General features: G+C 38.1%; 2 protein-coding genes across 4 annotated transcripts; one reads left to right on the top strand and one right to left on the bottom strand.

The window, feature by feature from the left end:
- Window positions 1-3,172: 3,172 nt before the first annotated feature.
- On the top strand, window positions 3,173-7,167 carry LOC126601191 (WD40 repeat-containing protein HOS15-like). 2 transcript variants are annotated; one of them, XM_050267867.1, is made up of 14 exons: window positions 3,173-3,396; window positions 3,496-3,644; window positions 3,743-4,079; window positions 4,161-4,255; window positions 4,345-4,391; window positions 4,668-4,818; window positions 4,904-4,967; window positions 5,114-5,272; window positions 5,353-5,474; window positions 5,760-5,834; window positions 6,034-6,087; window positions 6,165-6,238; window positions 6,460-6,534; window positions 6,761-7,167. In XM_050267867.1, the coding sequence occupies exons 1-14, from the start codon at window positions 3,336-3,338 to the stop codon at window positions 6,978-6,980; spliced, it is 1,683 nt and encodes a 560-aa protein (XP_050123824.1). In that variant the 5' UTR covers window positions 3,173-3,335; the 3' UTR covers window positions 6,981-7,167. The 2 variants fall into 2 exon arrangements, with proteins under 2 accessions (XP_050123824.1, XP_050123825.1); XM_050267868.1 differs by lacking the exon at window positions 3,173-3,396 and having other exon boundaries at window positions 3,506-3,644; window positions 3,735-4,079.
- Window positions 7,168-8,635: 1,468 nt separating this feature from the next.
- LOC126601204 (putative cyclin-A3-1) lies at window positions 8,636-11,270 on the bottom strand. 2 transcript variants are annotated; one of them, XM_050267880.1, is made up of 8 exons: window positions 10,774-11,270; window positions 10,030-10,262; window positions 9,866-9,941; window positions 9,688-9,764; window positions 9,542-9,575; window positions 9,293-9,442; window positions 9,078-9,212; window positions 8,636-8,984 (listed from the first exon to the last, which is right to left on the bottom strand). In XM_050267880.1, exons 1-8 carry the CDS (start codon window positions 11,095-11,097, stop codon window positions 8,877-8,879), a joined length of 1,137 nt encoding a protein of 378 aa, XP_050123837.1. In that variant the 5' UTR covers window positions 11,098-11,270; the 3' UTR covers window positions 8,636-8,876. The 2 variants fall into 2 exon arrangements, with proteins under 2 accessions (XP_050123837.1, XP_050123838.1); XM_050267881.1 differs by having other exon boundaries at window positions 9,688-9,749.
- Window positions 11,271-15,874: the final 4,604 nt, after the last annotated feature.

The following is a 15,874-nucleotide window of genomic DNA, read 5'->3' as shown; positions in this document are numbered from 1 at the left end:
AAAAAAAGACCTAAAATTAGAGAACTGGAAGGGACAGAAATGGACAATCCAAAAAAGAAACAGGAACTTTCAGGTTCACTTCAGGCTTCTTTTCTGAAGGGGTAGGGGCCCGCCGGTGCTAATATAATTAACAAGTTCAATTTACACAACAATTTGGTATACTAAACAACCAAATAGATTAATATAGGTGGGCACACTCCGAACCCACGTCTGTTAAGAAAAACCATTTACCGATGAAGCCTGATGAAGTTGACAAAATGAGTAGTTGTACCTTCAAAACGTTAATTTGTTTGTTGCTTCAGATTAATTCCTCAACGATTATGGAGAGGATCTGAAGCGTTAGGAACTCTCCTCTTGCTTGAAAAGAAGGCCTCAAACGAGTGCTTTGAATTCAAACGCCGCTGCTGCCTATTATTCTCTTGTTCCTTGTCTGCTTGCTTATTCGGTGACGACGAGGAGTAGTGCTGATTGCGCAAACCAAGTTGCATTGTGTTTTCCTTGTCCCCGGAAACCAGCATTGGGAGAAAGACCAAGACTATTAGCACCACGAACTTCTGAAATTGCATAACTGTGGCTTGTGGGGTTTCAACTTTCAGGTTTGAGAGGAGAGATGAAAAGAGGAGGGGTTTGAAGAGGGAGTTTCAGAAAGGCAGAGTGTGGAAAAGCTGCATGACTTTGTTTGGAAGTGTTGAGACTTGAGAGAGAGAGAGAGAGAGAGAGAGAGGGGAAAATAAAAGGTGACATGTGGTGCAATTGAGTATACCCTGCAGACAAGGGACGCTTCCCACGAGAGCACATTTTTTGTTTGCTTTTCCTTTGTTTTGTATAAAATTTCTTTGTTTTGCACGAGAACTCTTTTTCCTGGCTTTCTTTTTCTGGTCAGAAACCCTCCCAGGCTTTCCAGTCCCCTTAAAACTCATGCATCTCACTCCACTCCAAGCCAAGGTTATTTTTCTTCTATTCTGTTAATTGCAATTGTGTTCCTTAACTTTTGGAATGGTTTCACTTTGGTTCTTAGATTATTTCTCGTCGCAACTTGGTCCTGAACTATATAAAGTGCATCTAATGAGGACAATAGTGACGTTTGTTATAGAAATTGACATCAATCGGGTGACTATGCCTTGGATCTGGATTGGGTGGAGTATTGGGCGAAACCGCGCCGTGCCGACATATCGGTTGGTAATCGTCCGATGCACTAAACTAAGAGGAAGTACACTTGCACAAATAGAAAGGGATACAAGGAATATAGCAAACACTAAATGGATTTATTGTAAGTAGCTTATTGATTTTTCAAACCGACAATTGATCGGTCGATGTGAATTAGTTTTCATCTTCTATCAGTCGACATAATTGGTTGTATATCATGTTGCACGAATTATTTTGTTTCTTCAATCCCTCAACCCTACATATGATTACTTTTTATGCGCATTCTGACTAAAGCAAAATAGATTACACCGACATGTTGTTATTGAGTTTGCTTTTGTCACTCTAAAACTAAAAAAATATTAAAGAAACAATAGAGAGAAACGCTGAGAAATAGAAGAAGAATGAAAGGGTGCAACCAATTTTTTTATAGATAGAAAAAGTCTATTTGTTTTTACCTACATCTTATATCACGCCACATGATTATTTGTATCAACTTTCATAACAGAGAGTAACAAATTGTCCTAATTAAAGACAATTGTAAATGTTCATGGACCAAACTATGAAGAATAAAAGTTAGAAGGACGAAGGTGAGAAACCCTAAAATAGAGTATAGCGAAGTTGGCCATATCTTATGCTAGTTGTGTGGACGGGTTGTGCTTGTCGGCTTTGGAAGGTAGTCAATGTTATTCTCTCTCTAGCTGCTTAATACAGAAAGAAATATCAGAAATTTTTCGGTGTTTCGCAAACACAATTAAATACAATTAATTAAATTTAAAAAAAAATCAACTTCAACTAATTGTATTATAAAATGTAAAATGAGTCATGTTTCTAATACCGAACAATTTCCCATGAAAATATATATGTTGCTTTTTTACAACATTGGAAAGTGTGAAACCATCACCCTCATATTTGCTTTTTACAACATTGGAAAGTGTGAAATCATCATCCTCATATGCATCCAAAGAACAAGGACTTTCCTTCTTCATGCAAAAGGTTACCATACGAATTTGCAACTATACAATAATTCAAATCTTTTTTCTTTTTCTTTGTTATTTACGGAGACAGATAAATTATAATATATCTCAATTATTTGCTTAAAGTAGAGGATTACTTTGAGTGGTCAAATCATGCGTGCGCGAGTCTTTTCCAAAGTTTTTATTCTCCTTTCGTCCATTTTGAGAAATTTTCGTTCACGGAAATACAAGTAGTACACCATTCATCATGTGTTTTAATAAAAATGATGATAAATTTTATTTTTAAGTTATTAACTTTTTAGCACACATATCTCATTATTTACATAATAACACATGGTATACCACTCTGTATACCAATCACATTGAAAAATCTGTCTTCCTTTTCATGCTTTATTTGAGAATTCCTTTCCTTCCCAATGAAGCGCCAAGACATGGCATCCACCCATTTATTCAAAGATCCAAGCTCTGACGACCATTTTTTGCTTGTCTTATACGCCACCGTGACTGGTACTAATCTCTCTCTCTCTCTCTCTCTCTCTCTCTCTCTGCATATGAGCCATGCATGGAAAGCCTACGTCTTGAAATTCTTGCATGGACTTGGAAGCAAAAGAGTTTAGATCAATCGCTTATAGATATTTGGGGTGTAGTTTTAGGACATCTCTAATCGATCGATCATAAATTCTAACAAGCTTCATCACAGAAATTTAAGTTCGATTTTTTTTATCGCATGACTATCTCTTGAATACCTTATGATCCCGACGAACAATTATCCGATTAGGCCAAATTTTTTATGTCCAGCTGGCCTAAAACTGCAATTATTTTCTTTAGTTTAAAGTTTGGCCCAACTGTAAAAGGAACCTAAAAACTTTGGCCCAAACTTCTGAATCCTTCTAGTGCAGAGTTAATCCGACCCAAATTTTTGGTATGCAAGATGGGCCCAACCCAACCAAAACGCCACGCCGGCTGCCGCCGCTCAACTACAACATAACTAACAAGCGCCCAGCCGCGCCAGATATGCTCCTCATTTATTACTTACAGTTAAAACACGTGACACTTTCACAAACAGCCCCCCAACGGCCATCCCTCTCTCTGCACAGCCAGTAAGTTACAACAACTCTGACCAAAAGAAAAGTGAGTTACAACAACTGAGGCGGTGGACTGGCGGTTTCACCTGAACCCTAGGGTTTGAAGGCTGAGCTTTGAACTTTTCCGGCGATGCTTTCCCTCAGTTCCACCGAATTGAACTACCTGGTCTTCCGCTACCTCCACGAATCAGGTCTCCTTCTTTTCCCTCTCCAATTTTGCTTCCAATTACTCATTTTTCTGGCTACAAATTGTTCCGAAGCTCACTGATTTAGCTTCTCGATTTTTTCAGGTTTCACGCACTCAGCTTACGCTTTCGGATTCGAGGCGGGCATCGATAAAAGCTCGATCGACGGAAATGTAGTTCCGCCGGGCGCGCTCGTTACTTTCCTCCAGAAAGGGCTTCAGTTTCTGGAGCTGGAGGCGGACTTGAGCAGCAATGTAAGTAGCTTTCTTTTTTATTCGTTGTTGAATTTCGTGGTTTCGGAATTTGGAAGTGTGGAGTTTGGGGCTGATGTGTGGCTGTGTTAGGTTTACAGAGTGATGCGGAGATGGAGGAAGACTTGTCGTTTCTGCAACCGTTGGATCTCATCACGAAAGATGCATACCAGTTGCAGAAAATGGTGAGGGAGAAGAAGGATAGGATGAACGCCGCGGCGATTGAGAGGAATGTGAGCAAGGAGGAAGGTGGAAGGGAGAATGGGAGGGAAGTAGAGGAGGAGAGGAGAGATAAGGAAAAAGAAGAAGGGGAGGATGGAGACGATAAGCTGGAGAAGGACAAAGAGCAAGAAATTGGTAAAGTTGAGGAGAAGACACACGAGGAGGATTGTAATTTGATGGAGAAGTTGGAACCTGAAGAAAATGAAACTTCTGGGGGTAAATTTCGCGTCTTTATATCTGTTTAAGCTTCCCAATTGTAAAGTTTAAGACTTTAAGTTGCACATGAATATGAAATAGGGGTGGAACCAATGGATATCACTCCAATCTCAACATCCTTGCCTTGTGAAATTCCAAGTCGCGATTTAACAGTTCTAGAAGGCCATACCTCTGAGGTTTGGATATATCCCTGCGTTGTACATTTTCTTAGAATTTTCAATTCATCAAGTATGATTGACGTAACTTGTTACTTTATTCCTGGCAGGTTTTTGCTTGTGCATGGAGTCCATCAGGTTCCCTTCTTGCATCTGGGTGAGTATATTGTCTTTCATAACCGGGCAGATTAGCATCAAATGATTTATATTGTGTTTTATCCCTTAATGACTCGAAAAGAAGTGGCTTGAGTTGAGATATTGTTTTTGCTAAATTTAGGAGTGGAACCATATAGTAATAGGAAATAAAATCCTACAAGGAAACAAATAAATTAATAATTACATTCCTTAGCTAAAACAACTCACGCCAACAGCTTTGTAAGATAAAAGGTGGGGGCACATGCGTAAACATGGAAGATGTATATTATTTGTGTAGGTCTGGAGATTCAACGGCGCGAATTTGGACCATTGCAGATGGCAGTTGTGGATCTGGCATGCAAAATGAACCTGCAAATGTTGCAGTGTTGAAGCATTTCAAAGGTAGAGCCAATGAGAAAAGCAAGGACGTGACGACACTTGATTGGAATGTGAGTTTTTATCACCCTCTGTAGTTGAAAACCTGACATGACTCTCTCACATTATATATTTGCTAAAACATTTGTCATTTTGTAGGGTGATGGGACGTTGCTTGCTACAGGTTCTTATGATGGACAAGCAAGAATATGGAGTAAAGATGGTGAGTTGTTATGTTAACCGTCGTAACATGCTTGCGAGTAAAGTCTGGTGAATGTAATGTCGAGTTGATTTTAAATAGCATGCGCTTATCCCTAAGTTCTTCTTAACATTAATTTACTTCTAATTACTGATGACATTTTTATGCAGGAGAGTTAAAGACTACATTAACCAGACATAAAGGCCCAATCTTTTCTCTGAAATGGAACAAGAAAGGTGATTATCTTTTGAGTGGCAGTGTGGATAAAACAGCAATTGTTTGGGACATAAAGAGCGGAGAATGGAAACAGCAGTTTGAATTTCATTCAGGTACTGCACTCCATTCTACGGTTGGCTTGTTCAATTTCAATTTCTGTAATATGTTAAGCAAGCCACAAATTATTTTTCAGCTCCAACCCTGGATGTTGATTGGCGGAACAATATTTCTTTTGCAACTTGCTCCACCGATACTTTGATACATGTTTGCAAGGTTGGAGAGATCCAACCAATCAAAACTTTCTCAGGGCATCAGGTTTGTTCTAGAATTCAACAAACCAATCTTCTAGTATCTCCTTGCTTTTTAGTTACTATGTCAATTTTTGAATTAAACACAATGTTTACAGTTATAAAATAGACCAATTAGCACTCTGCTCTGCCCATTCCAAGGTGTATGATATTATGAGTGAGTGCCTGACGAGTCATGATACATTTGATGCTGCCCATTAGGGAATACGTGTGAAATAAAATAACTTGAGGAGGCATGAATTTCAAGAGCTACATACACTTGGCTTATTCTTACATAGTTTTACTGTTTCAGGGCGAAGTTAATGCTATTAAGTGGGATCCAACCGGGACCTTGTTGGCTTCTTGCTCTGATGATTATACCGCTAAGGTGAACTAGACATTTGACATGCTTTTGTTTTCAAATGTCCAATCTGTAACGTTGCATGATATTACACTCGTGTGACGGGTTTCCTGATTACAATACGTTGACACCCTATTAATGTCTCCTTAATACAAAACAGTTGTTTCAAGGGTTTCTCATTATTGTCGGTTTCTTGAATGTGCCGAAAACTCATCTTTTCATGCAGATATGGAGTACGAAGCAGGACAAATATTTGCATGATTTGAAGGAACATGTTAAGGTACCTGCTTGTTTCTGTTTGTGAATTTGTTGAAAAGTATCCCAGGTCACAATTTGTGATGGATGCATTATTTTCAGGAGATATATACTATACGATGGAGTCCTACAGGACCAGGCACAAATAATCCCAATCAGCAGTTAGTGCTAGCAAGGTAAATCTGCGGCTCCTTTGGAATGCATGGAAGTGGAGCCAAAGTACTTGCACCCTTGTTGGTTTAATCATATTACATGATTTGTAGTGGTGAACGCCTTTTCTATATGTGTTTCTGCATGCATGATTACTCGCGTTTGTTTCAGTCATTGGCTTAAAAGGGTAGATGCTGTTTCCTTATTTATACATTCCTTATGTTCCTCAAAATTTTATGTGGACCAGTGCTTCCTTTGACTCAACTATAAAACTATGGGATGTGGAACAAGGGAGACTTCTCTACAGCTTCGATGGCCACAGGTACTTCCTAGCCATACCATATGGCTGCTAACAGCCCTTACTGTATTAAACCTGAAAACAAAATGAGGCAAAATGAATTCAATTTCAAACCAACAAACACAAGAGCCACTTGTAAAATTTTCATATTTGAGCATAGCGTTATGTTTACTTGTCGATGAGAGTGTAATGTTTTCGTTGTTAACTTGTTGTATTTGCAATCTACTGACCGTCCTTATGGCAATCGTAGGGATCCGGTATACTCTGTTGCATTCAGCCCAGATGGTGAGTACTTGGCGAGTGGATCAATGGATAAGTGCATGCACATATGGTCCGTGAAGGAAGGCAAAATTGTAAAAACATACACAGGAAATGGTGGGATATTTGAAGTTTGTTGGAACAAGGAAGGCGATAAGGTTGCGGCATGTTTTGCTAACAACATAGTATGTGTCATGGATTTCCGAATGTAGAACGTCAACTTTAATGATTTACCTTGAACTTTTCTGTTCCTTTTTCTTTTTTTTTTTTGGTCATGTTGGATTGTAACATAGAATATAAGCTTTATATCTTAATATGTGACATCTTAAATTTCTCACCGATTACCAATTATTTCTGGATTGTATGCGTTAAATGACATCAAAACGGTCGATTTTTTCAGGTGTCACTTAATATTATTAGTGCTGCTAAGCTCATTCAATTGTCTTATTTTCTCACCTATTTGGAAATAATAATTTTATTGATAAATTCATCCGTGTAAAACGACCCTTAAAGACCTAAAGACCAACCAATCAAGTTTTGCCACATAATTATTAGTTGTATACTTAAAACATCATAGTGAGAAGTTGGTGATTGCTTTCATCTTAGTGAACATTCCAATACAATGAAAAATTCTTGTCAGGAATTGTATTTGTATCCGTCATTGCAATAGGATCTGGTGGTTTTGGTTTTCCCATCCTTGCATTTACTGGTTTCATATTCTTTGGTTACCAAGGAACCAAAGTGGAGGAAGGCGAACGCAATATTGAGTGAGTTGTTAGAATGATCGTCATGAGGTTTTCACAGAGGATTTCATGGAAGATTCCACAGAAAATTTATATTAAAATGGATAATGATAGAGATTATGCACCGGAGCAGTTTTGAGGCGTGGTGGTATTGCGATGGGTGGCTACCGAGGCGGGGAACTGGGTGTCGGTGTGGCGTGGTTTTGGGGGGTGTTGCGGTTGGGTTGAGGGTTTGGGGGTGTCCATGGCAGTTTGGCTTGGGGTGTAAAGAGATGATGAGTACAAATTCACGTCAGTGAGAATGGCACCCATCCTCCATTGCTTTTTTTTTTTTTTTTGAAAAACCTCGACGGTACGAGGGTAATTTTATTGATAACGAAAAAACAAGTTACACCTAGTCAGGGGGGGACATAAATCTTACCCCTCAAAAAACAGAGACAACAAAAAGGAATACACTAGAAAAAAGGGAGGACATAAACCTTACTCTTCTAGAAAAAAAAAACGAGAATACTACAAAGAAACGAGGGGGAACATGAAACCTAACCCCTCTAGAACCAAACATGGTGTAAACCTAACCCATCCTCCATTGCTGTAACTAACTAAGGTCTTAATGAGGGAGCTTTAACGAAAAGCTCCCGGTACTGTTTACTTTAACGAAAAATCATATTTTTACACTAAAAAATCAATCTTGGTACTATTCACATTACCCTTTATTTTGTCCTTATCGTTAAAACTCAAAGTTTTCAAATATAACTTTTTTAAATCTAACAAAAAATTATGTCAGGTTGTTTTGGGAATATTGGTGGGTGAGGAAAGAGTATCTGCGTTTTCACTTTTTATGAAGCATGGAAATACAACACCACTCTATTATTATTTCACAATTTAAGTATGGAATGCTATTTCAAGAATAAATAGCATTAACACTATTTGTTCAAGCGATATTATCATTTAATCAAAACACGGAATTAGAACTTGAATGCAGAGGGCGCTATTGTTGTAAACTTGTCAACACCGAGGTCTGCAATTATGTGTAGCTTATTGTGTTGAATTGCCTGATTCAAATCTATCAAGCAGAATGCGAGTGAAACAAAAGGAGGAAAAAAAGATAAAATACGAGACTGGGATTTATAAACACCATTTCTAAATTTCTAGGGATTGAAAACACATGGAATATTACAAGCTTTCACACCCTTTAAGCATCAACCTAACTTCTCTCGACTAACAAATAACCTACGATCAAAGAAAACTAAAACCCTACTGGTAGTGGGGACTTTCTAAGCAAAACCATTGAGAGTTGAAACCCTACGAAATTATATCACAACGATTAACGTAAGCAGCTGCATCATCAGAACGGATTTTGACAAACTAACTGCCTCCCGGATTCATCTCACAGCTAAAGTTAAATTCTTTCGGATCTTCAAAATAGTTAGATGGTACTTCTGCAGGAGAAGAAATGGTTGCGACGCATTTGAACTGTTTCAAGAAAACAACGCAATTCAGAACATCCCTCTGGTGTGGATAATGAAATCAAAATCAGTAGGGTTAAACATTTTAGCCTGAATATACCTTATGCTGTTTGTACTTTGTTCTTATGGATTGTAGAGACGCTCCTCTTTTATTACAATGCAAGTCGTATATGAGAAGAACGCATTCCTTCAAATCAGCTGGTTTATATCCAGAATATCGTTGCAGGGACAAAGTCTGCAAGAATGAAATGACTCAGCAATTGCCTTCAATACTTTGAGTTGAATGATGTTAAAATTCTCCAACGAGTTACTTACCCAAGGATGGTCCTTCGGTCGGATCATAAATCTTGCAAGAAATGTAACCGACGCAGCCACCAAAGAAGGCAAAAACTTAACACATTCATAATCTAACAAACTTAACTCTGCCAGGTAGTATCCCAAAAATTCTAACTGTAGATTAGGATCCTATAAAAAGAACAAAGCAATTAATTAGCTTCTCACATGAACTGACCCGCAACACCAAGTAGCACATTCACATGCCAGAGAGACAGAGGTTTTGCTTACTTTGTAGCTCTCTTGAGCAAATGTAGTGAATCTCCTGCAAACCAAAACGAGAAGGAACTTTAATCAGTCTGATAAGCTGTCAAACTCAGCACCTCAGTAGAATATGATAAAAACTGTCCAAGAACATCAGTACCAAGACTTCTTACCTTAGTAATGTCTTTATTGTCGGATTTCCCAAGTTGAAATTTAAGGACTTCAGTATATCAGCCTCCATTGCTAACACCTTCAATGAAAATAAGTATCAACTAACTTCTACAATTACAAAACCGAATGAGATGCAAGAAATTAAAATCTAAGATGAGGAAAAGATATACGAAAGTTTACCTCGTCCCTATCATACCTATTATCAGTTATGTAGCAAAATTGTTCTACATGTGGAGGGCTGATCCCTTCATACTTTCTGTTTGCCACATTAACCAAAAGATTACCAATTTGGATCTCTAGCAATAAGAAACATGACTTAAAATTTCTTTGATTTGGGGACTTACGAGGCAATGAGCATTGAAGAAACACCGAGTAACTGAAGCCTCTTCCGATTGAGAACATTCACAGATAGGAATCTATCAATATACATAACGGTGAGGAAAAGAGTGTCAGAAAGGAGTTCACATTCCTCTGCAACATCAACCAACCAGTCCACTAAGACTCCTCTCATATTGGCAGTGACATCCTTTTGAATCTTTGTCATGTAATCGGGTGAAGGTCTTCGATCTTCATCCTCCTGAATGTTAACCGATCATCACCATTAGCCCAGATACCCCAAAACCCAAAATAACCCCCAAATTCCAATTCAAACTAAAACAAAATACAGAGACTATGAGACTTACTAAATTAAGCTTGAAACTTTTTGCTAATCAAAAGTTGCATAAACTATCACCAGAAAGCTTCAGCCTTTATCCTTAATTCAAATTTCAGAGCAACCAGAAGAACCACTAGTAAATTGAGAGCCGAAAAATTAACAAAACTCACCTCCAATTTTCCAGTAAATTCCACTTCAAACCAAGGCCAGACTACAGATATTCCAGAAGTTCCTATATATAGCTTAATCTTTAGCTAATAAAAAATGACATAAACTAATCACCAGAAAGCTTAAGCCTTTATCCCTAATTCAAATTTCAATGCAACCAGAACCCACAGATAAATTAAGAACCCAAAAATCAACAAAACCCAGCTCCCAATTTTCCAATAAATTCTAATTTAAAAAAGAAAGCTGCAATTCGATAACCCTTTACCTCGAGCTTCTGAAGATACTCATAAATGTCACGAGCATACGGCGCACACATTTGGGGGTCATCCGACGCCGCATCAACGTCCTTGGCCGTCTCCGGCTGCTGTATCGTTTTGGTCAGGGGCACTGCTTTCTTCGCCTTGCCTTTGGCGCCGCGTTTCTGGATCTGCTTCTCCGCCCCGGACACTTTATTCGCCGGAACGACGGCATTCGGGAGCTCTCCCAACACCACGCGTTTTTTGGTGGCCAGCTGCTCCGGGGTCACTGCAGCCTCGGCCCTCCTCTTTATCGACCTCGTGAAGCGCAGGCAGTTCTCCTTGTCCGCCATGGCTGGCGCTGTTTGAATCTGTGAGTCCCGAGGTTTTGGGTCGGAGACTCAGAGAGAGAGAGAGGGTTCTTGGGGGTGAATGTGAGGGAGGAGAGAGAGTTTTGTAGTGAGTAAAATGAGAGCGCCATTTTGAAAAAGTAAAGTTGGCGCCTCTGGGTTTCTGCTGTTTCCAAAATTTTGGTATCGTATGCAAACGGGACGGGACGGAACGAAATGGGACTAGACGGGACAAGACAAGATGGGAAGGAACGGAGAGGGAGCAATGATGCCCTCGGATGGAAACAAGGAGGAAGAAGAAGGAGACGGAGAGGTTATAATTTTGTGTTCCACCACATATGTTGAACGGGTCGTTCCAGAACGGTGAGGCGGAACGAAAATTCATCCAAAATTCATCCCCGTGAAACAGCGTGCTCCACCCGTTTTAGGCGCACCAAACGTGGGACAGAACGCATCGTCCCACTCCGTTCCGTTCCGTCTCACGTACCAAACGGTACCTTTGGTTCGCCCTTGCTTCAATTTTGGTTCAATTTTTTGAAATTTTAGAATTTTGCTTGAATTTTCGTCAAGCATTTTTTCTCTTCTATATTTTTTAATTTTACAATTATCGAAGTTTTTAAGACATTAATAAATTTATTCTCAATGTTAAGATAATATTCTATTTTGACTCACCATTCCAACAAAAAGAAAGACCCACCAAAAAAAAGTAATAATATTTCACTTCTTTTTTTTGCCAATATTATTTCAAAATTAAAATTGTATATATTTATTTCAACTCTCTCTCCTCAGCCACCATGTGTTTCATAGACCTTGTGGACACTCATTTCTGCCATCTGATGAGAAAATTACAAAGGATTGTACAAGCTTAATTGACGATTTTAACCTTTTCGAATTGATAAATCTTCGTAGAAAAAATCATATTACGGAGGCTTTTCTTTAATTTCACATTTTTACCCGAAAATAAAAAATAAAAAATAAAAAAATTGGCTCAAATTTCAGAGGATGAAATTGAATGGAGCTGAGAAATCCCACTTTTGTTGTTCCTTATCAATTTTTGTTAATGGAATTGGTTTAGTCCACCGAATTTCTGTATAATTAAAAAGGTTTTTTTAATCTCATCTAATAGAATGATTTTGACATACAACTCACGCATAGACGCAATGTTTTTCATTTATAGGAATTTGAGGAAGGAATAAATGGCAAGGTTTTTTTTTTTTTAAATACATTTTTTTTTTGGGTAATTTTTTTTAGACCCAACCAAACTCTTTCTACACCCAGCTAAAAAAAATAAAAACTTTATCTGTAATTCCTATTTTACCCCTTATACAAAATAAAATAAGAAAATAAAAATTAAATATCTTTCTACACCCATTCAACTGATTCAACCGAGATAGTATCAGAGCCACCACTCAACCACTACTCTAAACCTCCTTCTCCCTTCTCCTGCATATAGAAGTTAAGCAGGATTGCAAAAGCAAGTCCCTATCACGCACAAGAGAAGAAAAATGAAAAGATTCATCGGACGTTTGGTGGAGTAGCCACCGCAAAGAATTGGTGGGCATGGGAGAGGTGGGGGAAGACATCGAGAATATCATACAAAAATAGTCGAGAAGGAGACAGACCCAACAAAGATAGGGAGGAGTTGCTGGAAGTACAGAGAATAATCAGGAAATGGTTTTTGACACGCCCCAACCCCGATATCCCCACATACCAGGCAAAAACGTGTTGGTCGACACCCGAGGGTGACGAAGCCATTTTGAACATGCTTACCGATAAAATATTTAATTAGAAAGATATAAACCGATGCAAAATCGTGTTCAGAGCATACAACTACTAAGAATAATATGAAAGGATTACTAAGAAAATGATACCTATACAGAGAAAACTTGAGGATAACTAAACTGAAGTGCCCTGACGCTGGAATTATGTGCCTCAATCCTAATTCCTAAGGGGGCGCAAAACCAAAAAAGGTGAGTAGACCAGAGTTTATAATAATACTAATAATAGGAAAACATTTTATTTTTTAACATAATAACCCCATGTTCTGAAAACATATATGTAATACTACATAGTAGGTTTTGTGAAAATCCTAGCATGCAATGAAAGATGTTTGTAAAATTGATATGTGTAAAACCATTCTTAAAATATTGAAAACGTTGCCAGAAGGAAAATTCGTAAATGCCATCAGTGAAGTACTCAACTAGGGGTATCATAGTCGTCCGAAGGCAGTACATGTCCATCACCCGAAGGTGAAGCTGAATAACTTGTCCATCACCCGCAGGTAAAGTATAATCAAATAGCATATATCCACATCGACACTAGCCGAAACTAGTGAAGTTGTCTGACACCGCTTTCGGCGGTGAAGCTGGGGGTATATAATATATCATATTTCACTCCTCCATCATCTGTGTCCTATGGCCATAGACAATACCTGTGGTGTGCGGATGTGCCGTATGATAACCCACTAGGTAAGTATTGAAAACATAACTCAAAACTTGTATCAAAGCTCAAACCATCTTCATAACCATAATAAATCCATATTCGTAAATCCATCATATAAATCATAATCGAAATCCATATACGCAAATCCAATAATTCATATCTGCTCATAAAAACGTAATTTCAATAAATCATAATATTTTGTAAAGCAACTTAATTAAATCATGAATTCTATATAAACCATAATTATAGAAATCGGGAAAGCATAATGTAAAACATATTAAATGCACGAAATATGAAATGCATGCTAGGCCAATATTTTATAAAAATATATAAGTTATGAAGGGGTCCACCCACTAGTTTTCCATTGCCCGAAAGCCGCTCGAACTATCGAGAATGTGATCACTTCCTGCCAACGCACCTAAACACAATTAGGAGCCTATTAGTAAAACTCTGCTAAAACGTTATAATTTTGGAAAACGGATGGTGGATTTGAATTTAGTACGTTGAGGAACCTCGGGTTTTTCCTTCACATGCCGCCACGTGTGGCGGTCGGCCACCCGACTTGCCGGAAAATCCAATAACTCCAAAAATTATCAAATTTTACAGGAATTAAAATCTCGATGTGTGGAGCAACTTTCATACCTGCGACCAAGACCAATTTGGCCGGAAAAAAAGCTCCAATTTCACTAAAACCCGTCGGAAACCCTATAAAGGGTCGGCTTTGTTCCTGGACTCAAGGGAAGTATGTTGGTGGTGGCAATTGAACGAAAACGTTGCAGGAATGACAGATTCACCGTCGTGGGTACCCTTGAAGCTGTGCCTTCGATCTTCACAAATTAAGGCCCAAATCCCTCGATTTTTAGGTGTAACGTGAAAAAGGGAGGTCGTGGGGTTGATTTTAGGTGGTGGCAACGGTCAATTCGCCAGGAAATCGTCGGAATCACCACCGGGTTGTGTAGAAACCAAGTCGGGTCGGCGGGGAGGAATCGGGTCAAGGGTTATCCTGTGCTCCTCATTTCTCTCATTTCCCCTCCTTTTTCTCCTCTCTAATTGGTCACTCACCCTCTCCCTTCTCCCAATCATAGATTTAAAAATCGATAATATCGGCGATATTTCGTCGATATTATCGTTTTTTTCATATCACGATATTTCGTGAGTATTCCTTTACTTTTCGTTAATATATTGCGCTAATATTGATATTATCGATAATATCGCGATATTGTGGATATTATCGCGATATTATATATAATATCGCGAGATGAACCTAAAAATATTTGAAAATTTCTGAAAAGTCTCAAACATGCACATAAAGGGGTTCGAACCCCTCCCATCTAACTCCTTCAGCGACTTGACCACCATACCACTTACGTTTTTATGAAAACATGCTAAACTATTTATATATATGGTTTTGTTTTGAATTCTTTTTGCAAGAAACAAATTTGCACATATTCCAAATTTTTTGTGGTATTATATTTTAAATTGTGTCAATTGATTACTTAGTCAATGGCATGTGGTTTTTAATTTTTCTATTTTTTATTTGGTCACTTACATGTATGGTTGGAAAAAATTCCCGAAAATCCCAAACCAAACCGAAAAAGTCCCAAACCAAAACCATCCCGAAAAATACCGAAATTTTCGATATGGGATTGGTTTCCAAATCCCATTTGTTTGGTAATCCTGAAATCCCGAAAAATACCGAAGTATTCGGTTTCCTATTGACTTTTGGGTTTCGGTTCTTGAAAGCCATTGCTATGGTTGCTGACTACTCTTCACAATACACTTACTCTACACATAGTGATGATGAAGATAGTGAAAATTTTGAACCTCATAGGAACTCTATGTGGTACTTAGTCACTCATGTATCTTACCATGCAATGTATAAAGTGTAAAATATTGTACTAATTCATTATATATAAACGATTATGGTGTGTTTAAACTTCTTTAATTAATTATTATATATTTTATACACTCACAATGTTTGCCAGCTGGCTATATAATCAACTTAAATCAGTTAAATCTATCATGCAATGCATTTCCTTCCAATTTTTTATGATAAATTAATAGATAATTGACTAAATAAACATCCTGTAAAGTTTCAATAAAAATTTCCAAGTTTTTCTTACAATTTCCGTGGTTTCCATGTAATTTTTATCTATATCGATATTATCCCGATATTTCCATCGATATTTCCGTGTTTTCGGACTACCGATATTTCCGATATTACCGATATTTTCTTCCTTGCTCCCAATTGGTCCTCACCTCTCCTTTATTTTCCATCTCCACCGATCATCTCTCCTTTCCTTCAATCTCAGCCACACACGTGGCTTTTCGAATTTGG

This window comes from Malus sylvestris, chromosome 15 (genome assembly GCF_916048215.2).
Source record: "Malus sylvestris chromosome 15, drMalSylv7.2, whole genome shotgun sequence".
Taxonomy (NCBI): domain Eukaryota; kingdom Viridiplantae; phylum Streptophyta; class Magnoliopsida; order Rosales; family Rosaceae; genus Malus; species Malus sylvestris.
This window is presented reverse-complemented; position numbering and strand designations above follow the sequence as displayed.

Bases quoted from the DNA above. Each gene is read 5' to 3' on its own strand.
- LOC126601204 (XM_050267880.1), bottom strand. From the start codon at position 11,097: ATGGCGGACAAGGAGAACTGCCTGCGCTTCACGAGGTCGATAAAGAGG. The intron at 10,263-10,773 runs GTAAAGGGTTAT...GTTAACATTCAG, and splicing joins AGTATCTTCAGAAGCTCGAG to GAGGATGAAGATCGAAGACC. The intron at 9,213-9,292 runs GTAAGTAACTCG...TCATTCTTGCAG, and splicing joins GACCGAAGGACCATCCTTGG to ACTTTGTCCCTGCAACGATA.
- LOC126601191 (XM_050267867.1), top strand. From the start codon at position 3,336: ATGCTTTCCCTCAGTTCCACCGAATTGAACTACCTGGTCTTCCGCTAC. The intron at 5,475-5,759 runs GTTTGTTCTAGA...TTACTGTTTCAG, and splicing joins AAACTTTCTCAGGGCATCAG to GGCGAAGTTAATGCTATTAA. The intron at 5,835-6,033 runs GTGAACTAGACA...CTTTTCATGCAG, and splicing joins CTGATGATTATACCGCTAAG to ATATGGAGTACGAAGCAGGA.